Below are 21,336 nucleotides of genomic sequence, written 5' to 3' on the forward strand. Positions count from 1 at the left end.
AGACTAACATCCAAGAGAAAAGAGATGGGAAAATAATGTAAGAACAATATGATCAGCTTTTTCACCGTACTTGATTTTATGCAGAAATGTCTTCTTCCAAAACTTTTCCCACGGCTGCTGAAGTATAGATGCTCAGATATATTTTCTGGATCCCACAGCTGCCACACTCTCCCCTGCAGGCTCTAGTGGGCCCCAGAAACCATGAGCAGACAGAAGAAGGAAGAAAACCAGGAGGGCCAGGAAAGTCCTCCCAAGTGGGAAGAATTGCAAATAGTCAAAAATTGACAGGATGAATGATTACATTGGAGAAATGCAACTTTCAAGACTTAATGTATACACTGTAAATTAGGGAAGAAACTTTTTTGTAGTGAGAAGAACATGGACAGTAGGGGAGGGCTTCTTAGAAGGAGTTGCTTACTGGGCACCACTGGAAGCTTGGTGGGGACGTGGGGAGAAAGAGAGGGAGAGAGAAATAGAAAGAGAGAGAGGGAGAGGGAGAGAGGAGACAGGTACAAGGAGGCATTCCGTAATGGAAGAGCCTGCGGTAAGACGATTGTGTACTGCAGCATGGGATAATGCTGGGACAAAGAGTAGATTGGTTATGGGATAGAATGATAAGAATGGAATGGATTTAGGAGCTTTTGTGTGTCAGGGGCAGACAGTGATTTTCTTCTTATTTTTTCATCCATGGGATAATAAGACAACTAAATACCATAGTAGCAAGACTGGCCCAAGACATTGTCCCCAGGTCAGATAATTGGGCACATTGTGTACTAAATTATGAATAAGCTTATCTTTGCTTTATGCCATTGAGCTTTGAAACCATCCTTTATTCTGAAAAGACTATGAGCCACCCCGTGAGACAATTTCAATCATTATCATAATAATATCAGTAGCAGAATCAAATCATATGTAGTTGGCTCTCTAAAACTAATCTAAAATTGCTTCATGGGTTAGCTGAGAGGTACCTAATAACTTAGATTGTCCTCAGGTGAGGACAAATGGATGAGTTTTTATTTAATCTTGCCATTTTAAATAGGGGAAAAATTTTTTTAAGGGAAGATTGTTTGATACAGGAAAACTTGAAGAATTTTCAGAAAATTTTATGTAGTCCAGGAGGACTGAATTAAGAGAGAAAACCCCCAAGATGTCAGCTTTCATATCTGTTCAAGTCTGTTACCTATGGTTGTTTCTTTGTCATCACCTTCTTCATAAAGATACAGCATAGCAGGGTTGGTGATGTTTGTCAGTTCTTGTCTCTTTTTTTAAATTTAAGAGGGAATGTTTATTCTAATTGTGAAAGCAATACAGTTATTGTAAAGGGTTTGTAAATACAGAAGCATAGGTGGGGTGTGGTGGCTCATGCCTGTAATCTCAGCACTTTGGGAGGCTGAGGCGAGTGGATCAGTTGAGGTCAGGAGTTCGAGACCAGCATGGCTAACATGGTGAAACCCTGTCTCTACTAAAAATACAAAAATTAGCCAGGCGTCATGGCACATGCCTGTAATCCCAGCCACTCGGGAGGCTGAGGCAGGAGAATTGCTGGAATCTGGGAGGCGAAAGTTGCGGTGAGCCGAGATTACGTCACTGCACTCCAGCCTGGGTGAGAGGGAGACTCTGTCTCAAAAGAAAAAAAAAGGAAAAAAAAAAAAGAATAAGACTTCTTGAACAAATGAGAAAAATGATTTTAGGTGGAACACTCAACATTTAAAACATATAAATTCTCCATAGTTTACTTATAAAATTAACATGACCCCAATAACAATACCAATAAAATTTTTTGGAATTTTCCAAGAAGATTTTGAATTTCATATGGGAAAATGAATATGTAAGAATAGCCAGGGTTATTCTGAAAAATAAACCCTACCAGATACAAAATATATTAATGGCCTCAGGGCTGCCTTTCAAGCCCTGCTGCCACGATGTTTTGTCTGTGTTTGTCTGTAGGCATCTCTGCTTTCTCTCAGATCCTTGCCTGCATGGGCCAGATCCCTGCCACAGGGCCCTTGCATGGACTTTTTGCTATTTGAATGATGTGGGCAGCTCCTGCTTCAATACCTCTTGACTATTTCTTTTTTTTTGAGATGGAGTCTTGCTCTGTCGCCCAGGTTGGAGTGCAGTGGTGTGGTCTCGGCTCACTGCAAGCTCCACCTCCCAGGTTCACGCCATTCTCCTGCCTCAGCCTCCTGAGTAGCTGGGTCTATAGGCGCCTGCCACCACACCCGGCTAATTTTTTCGTATTTTTAGCAGAGACGGGGTTTCGCTGTGTTAGCCAGGCTGGTTTCGATCTCCTGACCTTGTGATCTGCCTGCCTCGGCCTCCCGAAGTGCTGGGATTACAGGTGTGAGCTGCCGCACCTGGCTGACTATTTCATTCTTATTTAATCATCATTTCTGGCTGGGTGTGGTGGCTCATGCCTGTAATCCCAGCACTTTGGGAGACTGAGGCAGGCAGATCACCTGAGGTTGGGAGTTCGAGACCAGCCTGACCAACATGGAGAAACCCCATCTCTACTAAAAATACAAAATTAGCAGGGTGTGGTGGTACATGCCTGTAATCCCAGCTATTTGGGAGGCTGAGGCAGGAGAATCGCTTGAACCTGGCAGGTGGAGGTTGCAGTGAGCCAAGATCGTGCCATTGCTCTCTAGCCTGGGCAACAATAGTGAAACTCCATCTCAAAAAAAAAAAAAAAAAAAATTCATCACTTCTTTAGGGAACTCTTTCCTTCCACCTCCTTCATCTGAAGTCATTTTCCTTTGTTAGCTGCCTTTTTGCCTTCCTTGCATTTATTTCATTTTGTAATTATACAATTCTAAGTGTGGTTGTTTGATAAATTCTCTTTCCCCTTTTAGACTGTCAGCTCATTGCGTGATCCAGAGTAGGCTATCAGTAAATATTACTTGGTGGATAATCTCCAGAATGCTGGACTCTGAGGGTGATGTAAATCCAGCAACTACCTTCTAAACTCAGTCATCAAAAGAGCTCTCCAAATGTAGTCCCTACTCCAGTGTCAAGGGAATAATATCTTAATATATAGCTTCGCTTCTTTTCTTTTTTCTTTTCTTTCTTTCATTCATTTCTTTTTTTTTTGAGACAGGATTTTGCTCTGCTGCTGAGGCTGGAGTGCAGTGGTGCGATCACAGCTCACTGCAGCTTGACCTCCTGGGGCTCAAGCGCTCCTCCCACCTCAGGCTCCCAAGTAGCTGGGACAACGGGAACATGCCACCATGCCCAGCTAATTTTTCACAGAGATGGGATTCTCACTGTTACACAGTCTGGTCTGGAATTCCTGGGCTCAAGTGATCCTCCTGTCTCATTCTCCCCAAACACTGGGATTACAGGCATGAGCCACTGCACCTGGCCTAGCTTCTTTTCTTAAAAAAAAAAAAAAAAAAAAAAAGAGATGTTAGTCATTGAAAGAAATAATCAAATAATCATAGCCATTGGGAAACTTATTTTCCTAATAAATTTTATAAAATGGTATGCCATACATACTATAGGTGAAATCTCTTATATGTGACCTATGTCCTCATATGGCCTAGTTTAGAAAATATGGCGTGGTGGTCAGGGTGGAGAAGACCCTCCGACTATTGAATGAGTCTGAACAGGATGTGGTTCTCTAATAAGAGATTCAGTTAAACTTTTTATGCTTTTTCCCCAGAGTACATATCTACCATCTTCTTGGTTGTGCTATGATTGGCAAACACTAGCTATTACTAAGAGCTCTGAAGGTTTTATTTGGCATTTTGTGGATTGAATCACACAGGTCATGATGCTTGTTGAAAAGTTATGAGCTTTAAGAAGACTTTTGCATTCATGACTATATCAAACAGTAGTTGCTGGCAGTGGAGTAGTCTCTGGCAGTCTTAAAAAGATTTTATCACTGAGCCTCCTGAGGCCATTTCGATACTCCGGGAAATCCTCCTTTATGTGACCTCTTTCGTATTCCTTCAAAAACGAATGACTTTCTTCTGTGTCTTTCACAAAGACCACAGGCCTTGGAAACTCCATAGAGGTGGTGTAGATATCCAACCTCAGTAATAATTCTTGAAGGAAGCAGGCATATGGCATGAGTGGGATGGAAACGGGACCAGAGGGTTCAGTCTGCAGCCCACAGGCCAAACCCACCAAATCTGTTCTGCAGGTGTGTTTATTTGATTCATATGTGTTTCTTTTTTAAACATTTAAATCAGTTGCCAACCTGCAAAAACCGGGAATTTACACTTCAAAAAGTCTGGATGTATGGCTTGTCTTGAAAAACCAGAATGATTTGGAATTGGAAATTCCCAAATTGGAGTGGTTTGGCCAGGCTGGAAATTCCTTATTTCTGTATCTGCAAACATCAGTGGAGCTGAGACCTGTTCCCTTCCAGATGGGCAGGGGCTGTCCATGTGTGACCCAGCCATGTCTCATCTCACATGTTCATTTCAGTTGCCTTCATGATTCATGGATATGAGATTATGAGATTGAGAATATCATGGTTATGAGGTTATGAGACTGAGTATAAAAGGCATAGTGAATAGTTACAAAGGAGACAGACGTTTACATTTAGATCACATGATCTCTTTGATAAATAAATGAGACACTTTAATCAACAGACAAGAAATGAGTTGATCATCTTTGTGATCTGGACAAAGAAAAGCAACGAAAACTGTCCCTAGTTACACAGGATGTAGCATTGTTCTCCTCTGATAATTCTTTGTTGAGTCTATTGATTCTGGGCAGAGGTCAAATACCATTTGAGTTGAGTGGGAGGAAAACCTTTTTTTGTTGTCTTGTTTTTGGAGGCAGTCTTTCTCTATTGGCTGGGCTGGGGTGCAGTGGTGCAATTATAGCTCACTGAAACCTCAAATTCCTGGGCTCAAGTGATCCTCCTGCCTCAGTCTCTCAAGTAGATAGGACTACAGGTCATGACACCATGCCTGACAAATTAAAAAAATTTTTTTTTCTTTTTGTAGAGATAGGGTCTTGCTGTGTTGCCCAGGCTGGTCTGGAACTTCTGGCCTCAAGCAATCCTCCTGCCTTGGCCTCCAAAAGTGCTAGGATTATAGGTGTGAGCCAACACACTCTGCCACAGGCCAATTCTTAAATGACAAATCTCATCACCATCCTAGAGGAGCACATCATTTGTTCCTGAACTTTCTCCTGCCTCTCTTTGAACTTTGAGAATGAGAACCAAATGGTCTGAATATAACACTTCTCTGTGTAGCATGTTTGACACATTTGGAATACAAAGAATGCTTCTGCCTTTAATCTTGCTTTGTGCAGCTGCACAGAAAAGATCGTTTAACACTCTTCTTTATATTTTGTATTTTGGGGGAATTCTACCAGGAAACTTACAATCATCTTTTGGAAGTCCCAGTCACACGGGAGCAGTTAAACCACTATCGGAATGTGGCTCAAAATGCTCGAAGTGAACTTGCAGCAACTTTGGTCAAATTTGAATGTACTCAGTCTGAGGTAAGATAATGCATCTCCATCACTCAGAAAGGGGCCTTCTTAGCTTCTTATAAAATGAAACAGATCACGCCTGTAATCCCAGCACTTTGGGAGGCTGAGGCAGGCAGATCACGAGGTCAAGAGATCCAGACCATCCTGGCCAACATAGTGAAACTCTGTCTCTACTAAAAATATAAAAATTAGCTGGGCGTGGTAGTGAGCACCCGTAGTACTAGCTACTCGGGAGGCTGAGGCAGGAGAATTGCTTGAATCCGGGAGGTGGAGGTTGCAGTGAGGCGAGATCACACCACTGCATTCCAGCCTGGCGACAGAGCGAGACTCTGTCTCAAAAAGCAAGAAAAAAGAAACAGAATGTAGGAGTGATTAGAAATAGGACAGTGGGATATAGATTTAAGACTTTTGGCAAAGTTAAAACTTGTTCTCTTGTGTCTATCCCCTAGAATTCCTGAAAAGTTATGCATTTGCCAGATTGTAAAGCCAGGTGGCTTGGGCTGAATTCTGGATCTCAGAGGAGCTATACAGCCTTGAGAGATCTGGGGGCACCTGAAGATGTTAAGTAAAGCTCCGTGGGCCTCAGAGAACTTTCAGCATCTCTCAGAATATCTTCCTTTAATGTGGATTGCTTGCAACGTGGAGTTCTTAGGAGGGAATTCTGAATCCCTTTCCTGTGGTAGTTCCAACTGGCTGGGGAAATTCTAGGAAGAAGCGTGGGATTCATCTACCCTGTAGGCTAGCTCAGGTTTAGAGTGGAGTTTCTGAGAGTCTTCCTAAACTCATTCTGCTTATAGCCTGGTGGCCCCAGGGAGTTCTAGACTGGCCTGTGATTTCTCACTAAGGCTGCCAGGACCCCATAGAAAGATGAGTTGATAATGTGTGTGTGAATAAATGTATGTATGCACACTCACAGTTCCAAAGAAGTACATGCTTTCGTAACTTTTTCTCATAGGGTAGATCTGACATTTTAATTCAATAGAGCATATATATTGTTCAGCATTTTGATATCACAGAACTCATAAAAGTTAAAATGTTCTCTTTATATAAATCCTATAGGGATTTTTCTTTTCTCCCATTTTTTTCCAGAAATTGAAATATTATTTTTATTTATCACTCACAGTTAGGGTCCAGAAGATAAGTGTGAGAAATACAGTGATACACTGAGTAGTCTGTGTTTAAGTGGGGAAGAGTTATGGCTGTGAAATCACAGATCATGTGATTTGTAGGTTCCTTGTCTAACTGTTTATCAGCAGCAATAAGAGCAATACAGATTTAGAAAATGTGGACCATTGCAAAATATTTTATTGCTTATGCAATCAACATCATAAATGTCTCCTGAATGAGACTAAACAACTTAAGACATTGTTCAATTGGTTTTGGAAAAGATAGAATATAAAGTCCATTATTGGGCCGGGCGCGGTGGCTCATGCTTGTAATCCCAGCACTTTGGGAGGCCGAGGCGGGCGGATCACGAGGTCAGGAGATGGAGACCACGGTGAAACCCCGTCTCTACTAAAAATACAAAAAAATTAGCCGGGCGTGGTGGCGGGCGCCTGTAGTCCCAGCTACTCGGAGAGGCTGAGGCAGGAGAATGGCGTGAACCCAGGAGGCGGAGCTTGCAGTGAGCCGAGATTGCGCCACTGCACTCCAGCCTGGGCGACAGAGCGAGACTCCGTGTCAAAAAAAAAAATAAATAAAAAAAATAAAGTCCATTATTTAGGCAGAATTTCTCATTTGGTAATACAGATACAAATATTAGAAAAGAAAATAAAGTTAGATTAAGTCATGAATAAAAGGGTGAACATTTAAATGATGGCTTTGGGTTTCTTAAAGATACTTCAAACTTATGTTGTTAAGGTGTTTTTTTTTTTAACTTCTTTTCTGTGTTAGCTTCGAGACCTCCGATCCAAGATGCTTTCTAAAGAAGTCTCCTGTCAAGAATTGAAAGCTGAAATGGAGAGCTACAAGGAAAACAATGCCAGAAAATCATCTCTCCTTACCTCTTTGAGAGACAGAATTCAGGAGCTGGAAGAAGAATCAGCAGCACTTTCCACTTCTAAAATCAGAACAGAAATCACAGCTCACACTGCAATCAAGGAGAACCAGGAATTAAAGAAGAAAGTTGTAGAGTTAAATGAAAAATTACAGTAAGGATACCGCAATGTATTTTTCGCTTCAGCTAGCATTAAAATACTAGCTTCTGATAGCAAGATTTTTCTTTGAATGTACTGGCATTTTGCATTACTTGGCCCTGAAACTGAATTTGAAAAAAAGTTATTGACCTCAAATATCTTTGGAATCTTGACAAATTTTTCCAAGGCTCATTTCTAAATATCATCAAGAGTCTTAACAAATACAGCCTTGTCTTAAGCATGTTTATAGCTTATCAATTAGGGCTGCAAATGCTTATTTACACAATTTCGAAGATTTCTCTAAGTAGAGTTTAACCCTGAGCTGGTGGGATAGTACACAGAGGTAGATATTTATTTAGTAGCCAGTTATAAAAACATCCCAGAAGCTAGACCACTCCAGATCACACTGAACATTCCTCATTAGATTTTATTGCTAGTTTATGCAGAGAACTCATGAAACCTAGGTTTTCCACACTTCATTCTGACAAGAGGTGATTATTGAGACAAGACTGGGAACGAGTTGTTCCTAAAATATATTTTAAAATTCTACGAATGAGTTAAATATCTTTAGTAACAAAATACATGATATTTATTTTACTTATTTCATCTTAAAAAAACAACCCAATACTTCCAGCCCCTGTCCTCTTTCTCTACTTCCACTTACAGCAAAAACTCCTTAAACATTGTATGTATGGCCGGGCGTGGTGGCTCACACCTGTAATCCCAGCACTTTTGGAGGCTGAGGTGGGCAGATTACTTGAGGTGAGGAGTTTGAGACCAGCCTGGCCAACATGATGAAACCCCGTGTCTACTAAATACAAAAATTAGCAGGGTGTGGTGCCGGGTGCCTTTAATCCCAGCTACTTGAGAGTCTGAGATATGAGAATTGCTTGAACCTGGACAGGTGGAGGCTGCAGTGAGCTGAGATCACACCACTGCACTCCAGCCTGGGCAACAAAGAGAGACTCTGTCTCAAAAAAAAAAAAAAATGTTGTATGTATTCATGGTCTCCAATTTCTCTTCTCTCTCTGGAATCTGCTCCACTGAAACCACTCATTAAGGTCATCAGTGAGTGCACAGTGCAAGTTAAATGGTCAGTCTTATCTTACTTGACCAATCAGTGGCATCAGTTACAGTTGATCTTTTTCTTTGAACCACTTTCTTCTTCTTTTGGCTTCCAGGATATTACACATGCCTAGGTTTTTTCTTTTTTTAATCTTACCTTTCTATCTAGTGTCTTTTTTTTTTTTTTTTTTTTTTTTTTTTGAGACGGAGTCCCGTTGTGTCCCCCAGGTTGGAGTGCAGTGGCGCGATCTCAGCTCACTGCAAGCTCCGCCTCCTGGGTTCATGCCATTCTCCTGCCTCAGCCTCCCAAGTAGCTGGGACTACAGGCGCCCGCCAACATGCCCGGCTAATTTTTTGTATTTTTAGTAGAAACGGGGTTTCACCGTGTTAGCCAAGATGGTCTCGATCTCCTGACCTCGTGATCCGCCCATCTCGGCCTCCCAAAGTGCTGGGATTACAGGCTTGAGCCACCGCGCCCGGCCTCTATCTAGTGTCTTTCACTGTTTCTCCTCGTCTCTTTGGCTTTCAAATACTGGAATACCTCAGGGATCCGCCCTTGAATCTCTTCTCATTTGTATCTAAATTTACTCTCTTCGTGATATCATTTAGTTTCATGGCTTTAAGTATCTAAATGCTGGTGACTCCCACATTTCTGTGTCTAGCCTGGATCCCTTCCCAGAGCTCAAGAACCACATATCTTACTAGCTACTGCACATCTCCATGTGGATCTCTGACAGGCATCTCAAACTTTTTTTTTTTTTGAGACGGATTCTCGCTCTGTTGCCCAGGCTGCAGTGCAGTGGCGCGATCTCGGCTCACTGCAAGCTCCGCCTCTGGGGTTCACGCCATTCTCCTGCCTCAGCCTCCTGAGTAGCTGGGACTACAGGCACCCGCCACCACGCCCGGCTAATTTTTTGTATTCTTAGTAGAGACGGGGTTTCACCCTGTTAGCCAGGAAGGTCGCGATCTCCTGACCTCATGATCCGCCTGCCTCAGCCTCCCAAAGTGCTGGGATTACAGGCGTGAGCCACCGCGCCCGGCCCATCTTAAACTTAATGTGTCCAAAACGGAGCTCCCAGTGTTCCCACAAAATCCTTCTGCACTTTTCCTCATCTCATGTGCTCATAATTCCATTCTTCTAGTTGATCATTTCAAAATTCTTGCTATCAAACTTGGTTCTCTTTCTCTTTTCACCCTCCATGTCTGATTCTTCAGCAAATCCCATCATATCTATCTTCAAAACAAATCTAAATTTTGTCAGCTTTCCATTATAACCTTTATTGTCACTAACTTCATCCAAGCCACCATTAACTCTCACCTGGAGTATTGTAATATGTATCTGTTACAGCAGCCTCCCACTGCTGGTACTAATTTCTGTCTTAGTTGGTTTGGGCTGCTATAAGAAAAATACCATATACTGGGTGGCTTAAATGACAGAAATTTATTCCTTGTAGTTGTGGAGGCTGGGAAGGCCAAGATCAAGATGTTGGCCTATTCAGTTCCTGGTGAGGGTCCTCTTTCTGGTTTGCAGATGAATGCCTTCTTGCTGTATCCTCACACGGCAGAGAGAGAGATCACCTCTCCATGTTTCTCCTCCTCTTCCTCCTCTTCCTTCCTCCTCCTCCTCCTTCTTCTTCTGCTGCTTCCTTTTTTTTTTTCTTTGACAGAGTGTTGCTCTGTTGCCCAGGCTGGAATGCAGTGGGTGTGATCTTGGCTCACTGCAACCTCTGCCTCCCAGGTTCAAGCAATTCTTGTGACTCAGCCTCCCAAGTAGCTGGGATTATAGGTGTGCATCACCATGCCCAGCTAATGTTTTGTATTTTTAGTAGAGATGGGGTTTCACCATGTTGGCCAGGGTGATCTCAGACTCCTGGCTTCAAGTGATCTGTCTGCCTCAGCCTCCCAAAGGGCTGGGATTATAGGGATAAGCCACCACGCCCAGCCAGTGTCCCTTCTTATAAGGGCACTAATCTCATTCATGAGGGCTCTACTCTTATGACCTAATTACCTCCCAAAGGCCCAACCTCCAAATATTATACCATCATATTGGGAATTAGGACTTCAACATATGAATTCTCGGAGGACATAAACATTTGGTTCATAGCAGTGTTTTTCCTGCCTCTGACTGTGCCCCCTGCAGCCAGAGTGATCCTGTTAAAACACAAATTAGATCGTGTCAATTCTTAGCACAGAGTCCTCCAGTGACTTCTGTTCTCATTCACGGTAAAGACAGTGTTTTCTATGAGCCAAAAGGCTCATCCTGACCTGGTTTTGCTACCATTCTCCTCCTTATTCTTTCTATTCCAGATCGCTGTCTTCTTTGCTGTCCCTTGAACCTGACAGACCTCATCATACCTCAGGACCTTTGCAATTGTTAATTTCTTTTCCTGGAAGGCTCTTCCCCCAGATATCACATGGCTGCCTCCATTTCCTTTAAGTCTTCACTCAGATGGCACTTTTCAAGTGAGATGTTCCATGAATAACATAGCTAAAAATTTACTCCTCTAATATCTCTTGCCCCTCTTTCCTTACTGCTTAATTTTTTCTCTCTAGTCCTATTATAATGTACTATACATTTTACATATATTAATATTTTGATTATTGTCCATCTTTCCAAATAGAACATAAGCTCCATGAGGTCAATAATTTTTTTTTTTTCAGAGATGGGGGTCTCACTATCTTGCCCAGGCTGGCCTAAAATTCCTGGGTTCAAGTGATCCTCTCACCTCAGCCTCCCTAGTAGCTGGGACTACAGGTGCACACCACTGCGCCTGGCTGGATTTGTATCTCTTTTGTTTACTATTGTATCTTTAGCACCTTTAATGGGGCTTGGTGTATGGTGGGTACTCAATAAGTATTTATTAAATAAATGAGTAATAAAAACTATATGCATATTGTAAAAAATATTTTTTATACAGAAAAGTGCCAAGAAGAAATTAATAATTACTTAAAACCTTATGATTATAGAAAAGCTATAATTAATATTAATATTTTATTGAACAGATTTTTCAGAAAATCATATACAAATGACTTTAGGTAGTGTACTATTTTTACTGAATCATATGTTCTAAATATATATATGTGTGTGTGTATATATATATATATATTTTTTTTAAGACAGAGTCTTGCTCTGTCAACCAGGCTGGAGTGCAGTGACATGACCTCGGCTCACTGCAGCCTCCACCTCTTAGGTTCAAGCAGTTCTCATGCCTCAGCCTCTTGAGTAGCTGGGATTACAGGCGTGTGCCACCACACCCGGCTAATTTTTGTATTTTTAGTAGAGACAGGGTTTTGCCATGTTGGCCAGACTGGTCTCGAGCTCCTGATCTGCCTGCCTTGGTCTCCCAAAGTGTTAGGATTATAGAAGTGAGCCACTGTGCCTGGCCATGTGTTGTAAATATTTTAAAAACTCATTTAGTATATAATTTTATTTATTTACTTATTTAAGACAGGTTTTCACTCTGCCACCCAGGCTGGAGTGCAGTGGCGCAATTATGGCTCACTGCAGCCTTGACCTCCTAGGCTCAAGTGATCCTCCCACCTTAGCCTCTTTTGTAGCTGAGACCACAGGTGCATGCCACTACACCCAGCTGATCTTTAAATTTTTTTGTAGAGATGGCGTCTTGCCATGTTGCCCAGGTTGGTCTTGAATCCCTGACCTCAAGCAATCCTCCCACCTTGGCCTTCCAAAGTGCTGGGATTACAGGCGTGAGCCACTGTGCCAAGCGTAGTACATAATTTTAAATGGCCCATTGTGTTCCTTTGCTTGAAATACCAGAATTTACTCAATCAATTACTTCTGCTATTTCTACAGGCTCTTAGTTTAGTTCCACTTAAAAAATTACTAAAAACCAAGTTGCAATGAATATCTATGTGATTCATATTTTTAAATTTCTGTGATTATTTTCTTAAGGTAGATTCCTGAAACTTTGTTGGGTCAAGTGAATTGCAAATAGAAATGGAAGTAGTTTAGAGACCTCTGGAATGGAGAAGAAAGATTGAAATCTTGGGGTTAATGTATGGAATCACATATGTAAATCAATCAGCACCATACAATTAATTATGCCTTTCCTGGGTCCAAAAGACTGAAGAGTTTTACCTTTCATATGCTAAAATAAGAACTCAGAAATATAGTGATGTTAGTCTTTTATCGTTACACATTTTTCTAAGTAGAAATCTGATATGCTTTGAGTATCTGCAATTACATGCTTTGTTAATCTTTGAATAGCGTGAAGGAATTTGCAGTAAACACTCAACATGGTAAAAAGGAAATCAATAATCATGTTTATTATCTTGGGTATTTGAAAAATGACACTAAATTACTGAAATGATTCTAATTTGCCTTTAAATTATGCCTATTTTTGACAATCTCTTAGTTGCTAACATTTAAAGCATTAGAAATAGACCATACTATTTCAACAAACCTATCGGAGATTTGAAATAATATATTCATAATGGACCATAAATTTCCTTTTTCCTTGACTGGCCAATTCTAGTACTCTTCCAATGCTCTTTTTTTCCTTTTATTTTTAGTTGACTTGTAATAATTGTACATATTTATGGGATATGGAGTGATATTTTGATACATGTACACAATGTATAATGATCAAATCAGGGAAATTAGTAAATCCATCATCTTGAACATTTATCATTTTTTTGTGTTGTGAACATTCAAAATCCTCTCTTCTAGCTATTTGGAAACTAAATTCTTGTTAAGCGTATTCACCCTACTATGCTACAGAACACTAGAACTTACCCCTGCCATCTAGCTTTATAAGTTTATAACTGTCTTTATAAGTTTATAGCCATTGACTAACCTCACTGTATTCTCCTTCATCTGCTACCCTTTCCAGCCTCTAATAATCAAAATTCTACTCTGTTTCTACGAGTTCAATTTTTTTTAGCTCCCACATATGAGTGAAAACATGAAGTAATTATCTTTCTGTACTTGACTTATTTTACTTAACATAATATCCTCCAGGTTCATCCATATTGCCACTCCTGACAGGATTTCACTCTTTAAAAGGCTGAGTAGTATTCCGATGTGTATGTATCATATTTTTTTTCCCATTCACTCACTGATGGGCACTTATGTTGATCCCCTATCTTTGCTATTATGAATAGAACTGCAGTAAACATGGGGGTTCAGACATCTCTTCGATATACTGATTTTCCTTCCTTTCTTCCGATACGCTTTAAAGACTGAGGGCGTGTGAAAACTAATAATGAACTTTGCTGGTGATTGAGCACACCTGTTTTCCAGAGGCGAGAATCTTCTGTGCTTTTGATGTATTTGTTATTATAGTTATGCCTGGCCACGAACCAGGACCCTCATAAATCACTGTATTGTAAAGTTTGAAAATAAAATGAAGCTTGGTCCTCTAGAACCAATGTGGTAGCACTCTCCTTCCCCATGAGGCCCCAGTGAAGACCCATGGCTATGTGGATTGTGAGCATGTGTGCTCTAGACACGTGCCTCCATTTTTAGAGATCCTAAAGGGTTGAAGCTAGGGGAATTCATTTCCCCTCCTGTTACTAAGTCCACAATGCCTTGAAGATTTCCTTATATTTCTGCAAAGCACAGGTGTCCTGAAATTGCTGCCACTTTTCTCCTTCCTTTATAGGGCTTTATAGGGCTTCTGTGACAATAATTTGCTCTGTGTCTGGGAAACTGTGTTGTGTTGAAAATGACAATTATTTCCCCCATAGAGCTTATATTCTGACTTGGTTTGATGAATGTTATCTTCCATGGTGTTAGATGCTGACTTATTTGTTATTTGCTTAACAGAAAGTGTTCAAAAGAAAATGAGGAGAATAAGAAACAAGTTTCAAAGAATTGCACGAAACATGAGGAATTTCTGACTCAACTGCGTGACTGCTTGGATCCAGATGAGAGGAATGACAAGGCATCAGATGAAGATTTAATTTTAAAGGTGTCTGTATGCAGATTAAAAAGTCTACAAATGTAGTGGTAATTCTGACATGTGGCATGAAAGGAAGTGCTGTGGTTGAGTTTGGGGGTGGCAGGAGAATGGCACAGTAGACCAAGTGTAGCATTAATTAACTGTGTGACTTGGGACAAGTCACATCACCTGCCTGAGCCTCAATTCCAAGATCTTTTCTAGCATTATTGGAATTAATTATTCTCCAAAAGAGATTAATGGCTTTGTCTAAAATATATTTAGGTTGTCATATACAATTAATTACTCATTTTAACCATTTGCTTTAGGGAGTTTTTTTCCTTTTAGTTACAGCCAGACATATACTCACACAACGAGCTGCATGTCATTTTTAGGATACTGATTGAGTGTGAGTTCTAAAGTACTTCAAGAATTTACATTAAAAGCAAATAGTGGCTGGGCGCGGTGACTCACACCTGTAATCCCAGCACTTTGGGAGGCCCAGGCGGGCAGATCACCTGAGGTCAGGGGTTCGAGACCAGCCTGGCCAACATGGAGAAACCCCATCTCTACTAAAATACAAAACTTAGCCAGGTGTGGTGGCGGGTGCCTGTAATCCCAGCTAATTGGAAGGCTGAGACAGGAGAATCACTTGAACCAGGAGGCGGAGGTTGCAGTGAGATTAAGCCACTGCACTCCAGCCTGGGCCACAGAGTGAGACTCTGTCTCAAAAAATAAACAAAACAAAAAAACAAATAGCAAAAATTCTACTTTAATGGTAGATTACCATTAAGTCAGAAATAAATAATATTAACTGAATGATTCACTTGCCCCATAGTGCTTCATTAGGGTACCTGAAAGTATTTGGTTCTCTTTGGCTATTTACAAACCTTTTATATCCTTGCTTCCTGACAGATTTCCATACAGCCGTTTTTTTTTTGTTGTTGTTGTTGTTTTGTTTTGTTTTTTTGTTTGTTTGTTTTAAATTTAGAGACAAGATCTTGCACTGTCATCCAGGCTGGAGTACAGTGGTATGATCCTAGTTTACTGTGACCTTGACTTCTTGGGCTCAAGTGATCCTCCTGCCTCAGCCTCCTAAGTAATTGAGACTACAGGCATGCACCACCATGTCTGGCTAATTATTTTATTTATGTAGAGATGAGGTCTTCCTATGTTGTCCAGGCTGGTCTTGAACTCCTTGCCTCAAGCAATTACCCCACCTCTGCCTCCTAAAGTGCTGTGATTACAGTTGTAGGCCACCATGCCCAGCTCCCATGCATCTTTTTTTTTTTTTTTTTTTTTTTTTAATGGAGATGAGGTCTCACTGTATTGCTCAGGCTGGTCTCTAACTCCTGGGCTCAAGTGGTTCTCCCACCTTGGTCTCCCAAAGTCCTGGGATTGCAGGCGTGAGCCATCACGTCTGGCCTATCATGCAGCCATTTTTAAAAGCCACCTCTCAGGTGTCTGCTAGTGAGCTTCCCAAATGTCCTCTCTGAAAGCCGCAAGATGACTTCATTCGACTTTGGGAAGTATTCCACTTCACGGATGGGTTTTGATAGCTGGGACCATGGGTCCACCTGATGCTCTCATGGGTGCTGGATGCCTCTCCTCCTGCTCCCTATGGCTAACTTATGACCGGGAACTCGGCTGTAAAAGTCCACTTGTAGTTTGAGAATTATCTTTCAAACCAAATGATGGGGATAAGAAAAGGGAATTCAGAAGCTCCTTCTTCCGTGACGCTCTTTTCTCTATCAGACACAATCTCCAGGTGCTAATCTGGGTGTTTCTACTACATTCATCATGCCCTTGTCTTTTCTGTATTTCTAACGCTTTGACTTCCGGGGTCTTGCTGAGCCGGGAGAGCCTGCCCTTCCCAGCAGAGCTTTCACGTATGAACTGACCAATCCAGAGCCCACTCCCCAGCCACCTCCTACAACTGGCTCTTACCTGCAGGTTACTGCCCCTTGCCCTAAGCCCCCCAGAGAGCTCGGGTCAGCCCCTACACCCCAAGAGTCACTGAAATCATTCAATAGCCAACTCTAAGTCTGCTTACTCTGCTTTGCTTATTCCTTCCTGCGGAGGCGACAATAAAGCCTCTCGCCCGCTCTTCTCCCCGCTTCTTCTGCCTCCTGACTGACCCTGGTGCTTCCCCATGGCCCTGTGTAGTGTGGTGGGTTCCTTCCACTTGGGAACAATGAATAAGAAACCATCTTTTTGACGGCAATTTCCTCCTGGGATTTGTTGGCCTCAGCTTACCTGAACAGTAGTGGAATCTATATTTCACGACAGAGGGTAGGAATCTGGAGCTTTGGCATCTCGGCCACGTGAGCAGGAGCCTGTCTTAAAAAAAAAAAAAAAAAAATTGGCCCAGATCAGGAAGTCTGCTGTCTTGACCAAGACTTCAGCCTCATTAGGTGTTCCTCCAAGAACAAAATGGCTCTGGTTTCAAAACTGTTCCTTCGCTTTCACACGCCCTCATAAACACGTGTGCACACTTATTCCCAAGGAACCATGCATCCCTAATAATTAGACATTCATTCCTTCATTTCACAAGTATTTAGTGAGTGCTTACTATATGCTAGACACTGTTCTGAGTGCTGGAGAGATAGCAGTGAATGAGACAAGACTATGTCTATGCTTGCCTAGAGATTTCATTTTCAAAGGGTAAGGATAGTGAAGAAATAACAAAATAAATATCTACGATTGCTCCACATGGTGAAAGGTACAATACAGAAAAACAAATCAGGGTGCAGGGATAGAGAGGGAAGCAAGTCACAGGTGTCAGACACTGTCTGAAGAGCGCCCCCATGAGGTCGGGAGTTTTGAGGGCCATTGAGGAGAGATCATGCAAATGTGAGGAAGAGTGTTGGAGAGAGAGGGAACAGCATGAGTTGGGAGTGGGGCACCATGTTTTCAGAGCATTGAGGCTCAAAGGTACATCACTTCCATGGAGAGTCTCAACACAGATGCTGACCCTGTCCTGAGGTGTCTCAAGTCACCTTATAGGCCTCCCCTTGGCCCTACGGAGTGAGATTGTCTGTATGGCTCGTTCCCTGAGGTCAAGGAGCCTGCTGGCTTTTATTTTCCCCTTGTAAATCTTATAAATGCTCCCAGTTAACCATTCCAATGCACAACATAGTGAGCAAAAGCCCTGCTAATCTCAATTCCCTATGGTAAACACTAAGCTGTTATTCTGAATTTTCCTATGCTTATATTAAATAGAAGAATATATTTTTTAAAAAAGCATGGCCCTGTGTTCTCTGTATTTTCTCCAGTGCCACATGGTGTCTTGACTGCAGAAGGTCTGAGTGGACATGGGCTGAAGGCAAGTCCCTTGCTTCATCGCCTACTGTAGCCCAGCTTCACCTTACCTGGTGTATTTAGCAGCCAGAGATTTGCTGATTTGTGTTCCGTTGGGACGCTTTTGGCTTCATTATCCTTGCCTTGTGGCCACCTTTTGGATAATTTGAATTTGACCCCCAGGTCTAAAACGGAGTTTACAGGCTGCCTTTGAAAATGTGACCTTTCCAGTCCATGTAGGGATAGTGCTATTACATTTTTCATATGATAATGCAGTCTATAGATTGTGACTTGCTTAGAAAAAATGTATGAAATTGTTAATTTTTATAGGACAGCTGTAATTATTTCCTCTTCAGCTTAGAGAGCTGCGCAAAGAAAATGAATTCGTGAAAGGACAAATTGTTATTCTTGAAGAGACTATAAATGTCCATGAGATGGAAGCAAAAGCTAGCAGAGAAACGATCATGAGGCTGGCTTCAGAAGTCAACAGAGAGCAGAAAAAAGCTGCCTCCTGTACTGAAGAGAAAGACAAGCTGAACCAGGTACGATATGTGAAATATATGTGTGCATCTGGGACCATGTTGAAGAAGCAGAAATGGAAGAGATGGATGTCAGATAAGTGCCCTAGAACTATTGATTACAATTTTTTTTTATTGATCACAATTTTAAGAGCCTGCACTCAGCAGGAGGGTTGGGGGTGACATGGGACAAAGTGACTTGAACAGGCCATTGACTATATATGTACATTTAAACATTTTAAAATTTAAATTTTAATTAATTAATTAATTAATTTTTGAGAAGGAGTCTCACTCTGTCACCCAGACTGGAGTGCAGTGGCGCGATCTTGACTCACTGCAACTTCCGCCTCCCTGGAAGGCGGCAATTCTCCTGCCTCAACCACCCAAGTAGCTGGGACTACAGGCACCCACCACCATGCCCAGCTAATTTTTTGTTTGTTTGTTTGTTTGTTTTGTTTTGGACGGAGTTTCACTCTGTCGCCCAGGCTGGAGTGCAGTGGCGCTATCTTGGCTCGCTGAAGCTCCGCCTCCCTGGTTCATGCCATTCTCCCACCTCAGCCTCCCAAGTAGCTGGGACTATAGGCACTCGCCACCACGCCCAGCTAATTTTGTTTTTTTGTATTTTTAGTAGAGATGGGGTTTCACCGTGTTAGCCAGGATGGTCTCGATTTCCTAACCTCATGATCCGCCCGCCTCAGCCTCCCAGAGTGGTAGAATTATAGGCGTGAGCCACCGTGGCTGGCCTAATTTTTGTTTAATAGAGACAGAGTTTTACCATGTTAGCCAGGCTGGTCTCGACTCCTGGCCTCAAGTGATCTGCCCACCTTGGCCTCCCAAAGTGCTGGAATTACAGGTGTGAGCCACTGTGCCCAGCCACATTTTTTTTAATAATTGGAAAAAAGGAATACAAAACACTTAAAAGTAAAGAATTTGTAGAGAAGATGTCTTACTTTAGTTAAATTATAGGATCTTAAAAAGTTTAAATTTAATATATTTGAACAAATAGGTAATATTTGTTCAAGAAACAAAATTCTAAATGTACAAGAGTATATGGTGAAACATGTTCCCCATACCCCTCTCCACAGCCACCCAGTTCGCTTCAGAGGCAACCTCTCTGTTAACCATTTCTTTCTTTTAAAAATTTTTTTGTAGAGACGGGGTCTCGCTATGTTGCCCAGGCTGGTCCTAAACTCCTGGCCTCAAGTGATCCTCCCACTTGGGACTTCCAAAATGCTGGGATTACAGGCATGAGACATTGAGCCTTGCCCCAGTGATTTCTTATATACTCTTCTCGAAATATTTTACACACATACCTACATATTCTTTTAATTTCTTTTTAACACAAATGTTGACACACTCTGCACACTATATGTTTCTCTTTTTATTTTTTAACACAAGTGGCAATATACTATACATTATTATCCATACAGCTATTATGAGTAATCTTATATCATTCTTCATGTGGGAGGATATATCAGTAAGACAAAATCCAAGAAGTAGACTGGCTGGGCCAAAGGACATGGACCTTGTAATTCTGACAGATATTGCCAAAAGGAAGTGACTGAATTGTAAACTTTTATTTACACAGTGAATTGGCTGATCTTTTCAAATGATCTGCAACCTATTTGAGCTATTTAATACCGTGTATTTTTTTAACACTGCATAATCCCTTAATTATAATTCTGTGATAAAGAAATTTATTATGGGATTAATAATAATGATCCATTTCCAAAAGCAAAAGCGAGCTTATACAATCAGTTAATAAAAGTACATAGGAAAAAAGTGAATGGCAATGGCCCAGCAGATGGAATTTAAGATCTGCTAAGGACTGGTGCTGATAAAGGGAGCCTCCCTGGGGGTGAAGGGCTAGTGGTGGCCCACAGGCTGAGGAGGGGCCTGTGGAATTGGTGGGTGCAGGAGAAGGAGTTGCCTTTTCAGGAATTTCTTTTGGGCCTTCTCTGTCTAGTGACAGCCACACTGAGGTAAGATGGGAAGTTGGAAAGCACAGTCATGATGATAATTTCTATTTTCAATTAATTCCCTGCATCAAAAGGCCCTTCGCACCACTAGCTTTATTCTCCTGACACATTAACTCTCTGGAAAGTGTGAAGTTTATTTTTGTTATCAATGCCCTTATTATCAGCTTGGGCTGCCATAATACAGTACCATAGACTGGGTGGCTTAAATAACACAAATGTATTTCTCACAAATCTGGAGGCTGGGAAATCCAAGATCAGGGTGCCAACATGGTCAGGTTCTGGTGAGCGCCCTCATCCTGCATGCAGATGGCTGCCTTCTCCCCCTGTCCTCACATGTCACAGAGAGCAAGCAAGCTAAAGAACTACGATGTCTCTCCTTCTAAGGGCACTAATCCCATTGTGAGGTCCCCATCCTCAAAACTTCATCTGAACCTAATCACCTCCCAAAGGCCCCACCCACAAATACCATCACATTGGGGGTTAGGACTTCAAAATATGAATTTTGGGGAAGACACAAATCAGTCGATAGTATTAGGTTGGTGCAAAAGTAATTGCGGTTTTTGCAATGACTTTTAATGGCATCAACCTAATAACTTTCCATTATTTTTCACCAACATTGTCTTTTAAAAAATTTCAAATATATAGAAAGAGTGAAGGAATATGACAATGATCACCCACCACCATCCACCCAGATGCAACAATGATTAGCATTTTGTTTTATTTGCTTTATTGTTTTATATAAACAATATATATTTGTTATTGTTTATTGTTACATAAACATACATGTATTTGCAGAACCACTTGAAAATAAGTTGCAGACATCATTTGTATTGCCTCTATGTCAGCATATTTATCCTAAGAATAAGGACATTGCCCTATGTAATCACGATCCCACTGCTGCATCTGAAAGTTAACTGAAATGCCGGATACCATCTGTGGTGGTTTTTAAGCACACGCATTTTTTTACATGCTTCCTCTTGAGCACAGT

General features: G+C 41.5%; 1 protein-coding gene across 2 annotated transcripts in view; it reads left to right on the forward strand.

Annotated features, from left to right (window-relative positions):
• The window catches only part of ARMT1 (acidic residue methyltransferase 1), a 172,199-nt gene that overhangs the window by 80,702 nt on the left and 70,161 nt on the right, over positions 1 to 21,336 (forward strand). For both annotated transcript variants that reach the window (XM_055267480.2, XM_055267486.2), the window contains 4 exons: positions 5,332 to 5,460; positions 7,345 to 7,601; positions 14,440 to 14,584; positions 18,208 to 18,393. In XM_055267480.2, the coding sequence (XP_055123455.2) occupies positions 5,332 to 5,460; positions 7,345 to 7,601; positions 14,440 to 14,584; positions 18,208 to 18,393 (717 nt within the window). The remainder of the gene's footprint in view (positions 1 to 5,331; positions 5,461 to 7,344; positions 7,602 to 14,439; positions 14,585 to 18,207; positions 18,394 to 21,336) is intronic.

This window comes from Symphalangus syndactylus, chromosome 2 (genome assembly GCF_028878055.3).
Source record: "Symphalangus syndactylus isolate Jambi chromosome 2, NHGRI_mSymSyn1-v2.1_pri, whole genome shotgun sequence".
Lineage (NCBI taxonomy): Eukaryota > Metazoa > Chordata > Mammalia > Primates > Hylobatidae > Symphalangus > Symphalangus syndactylus.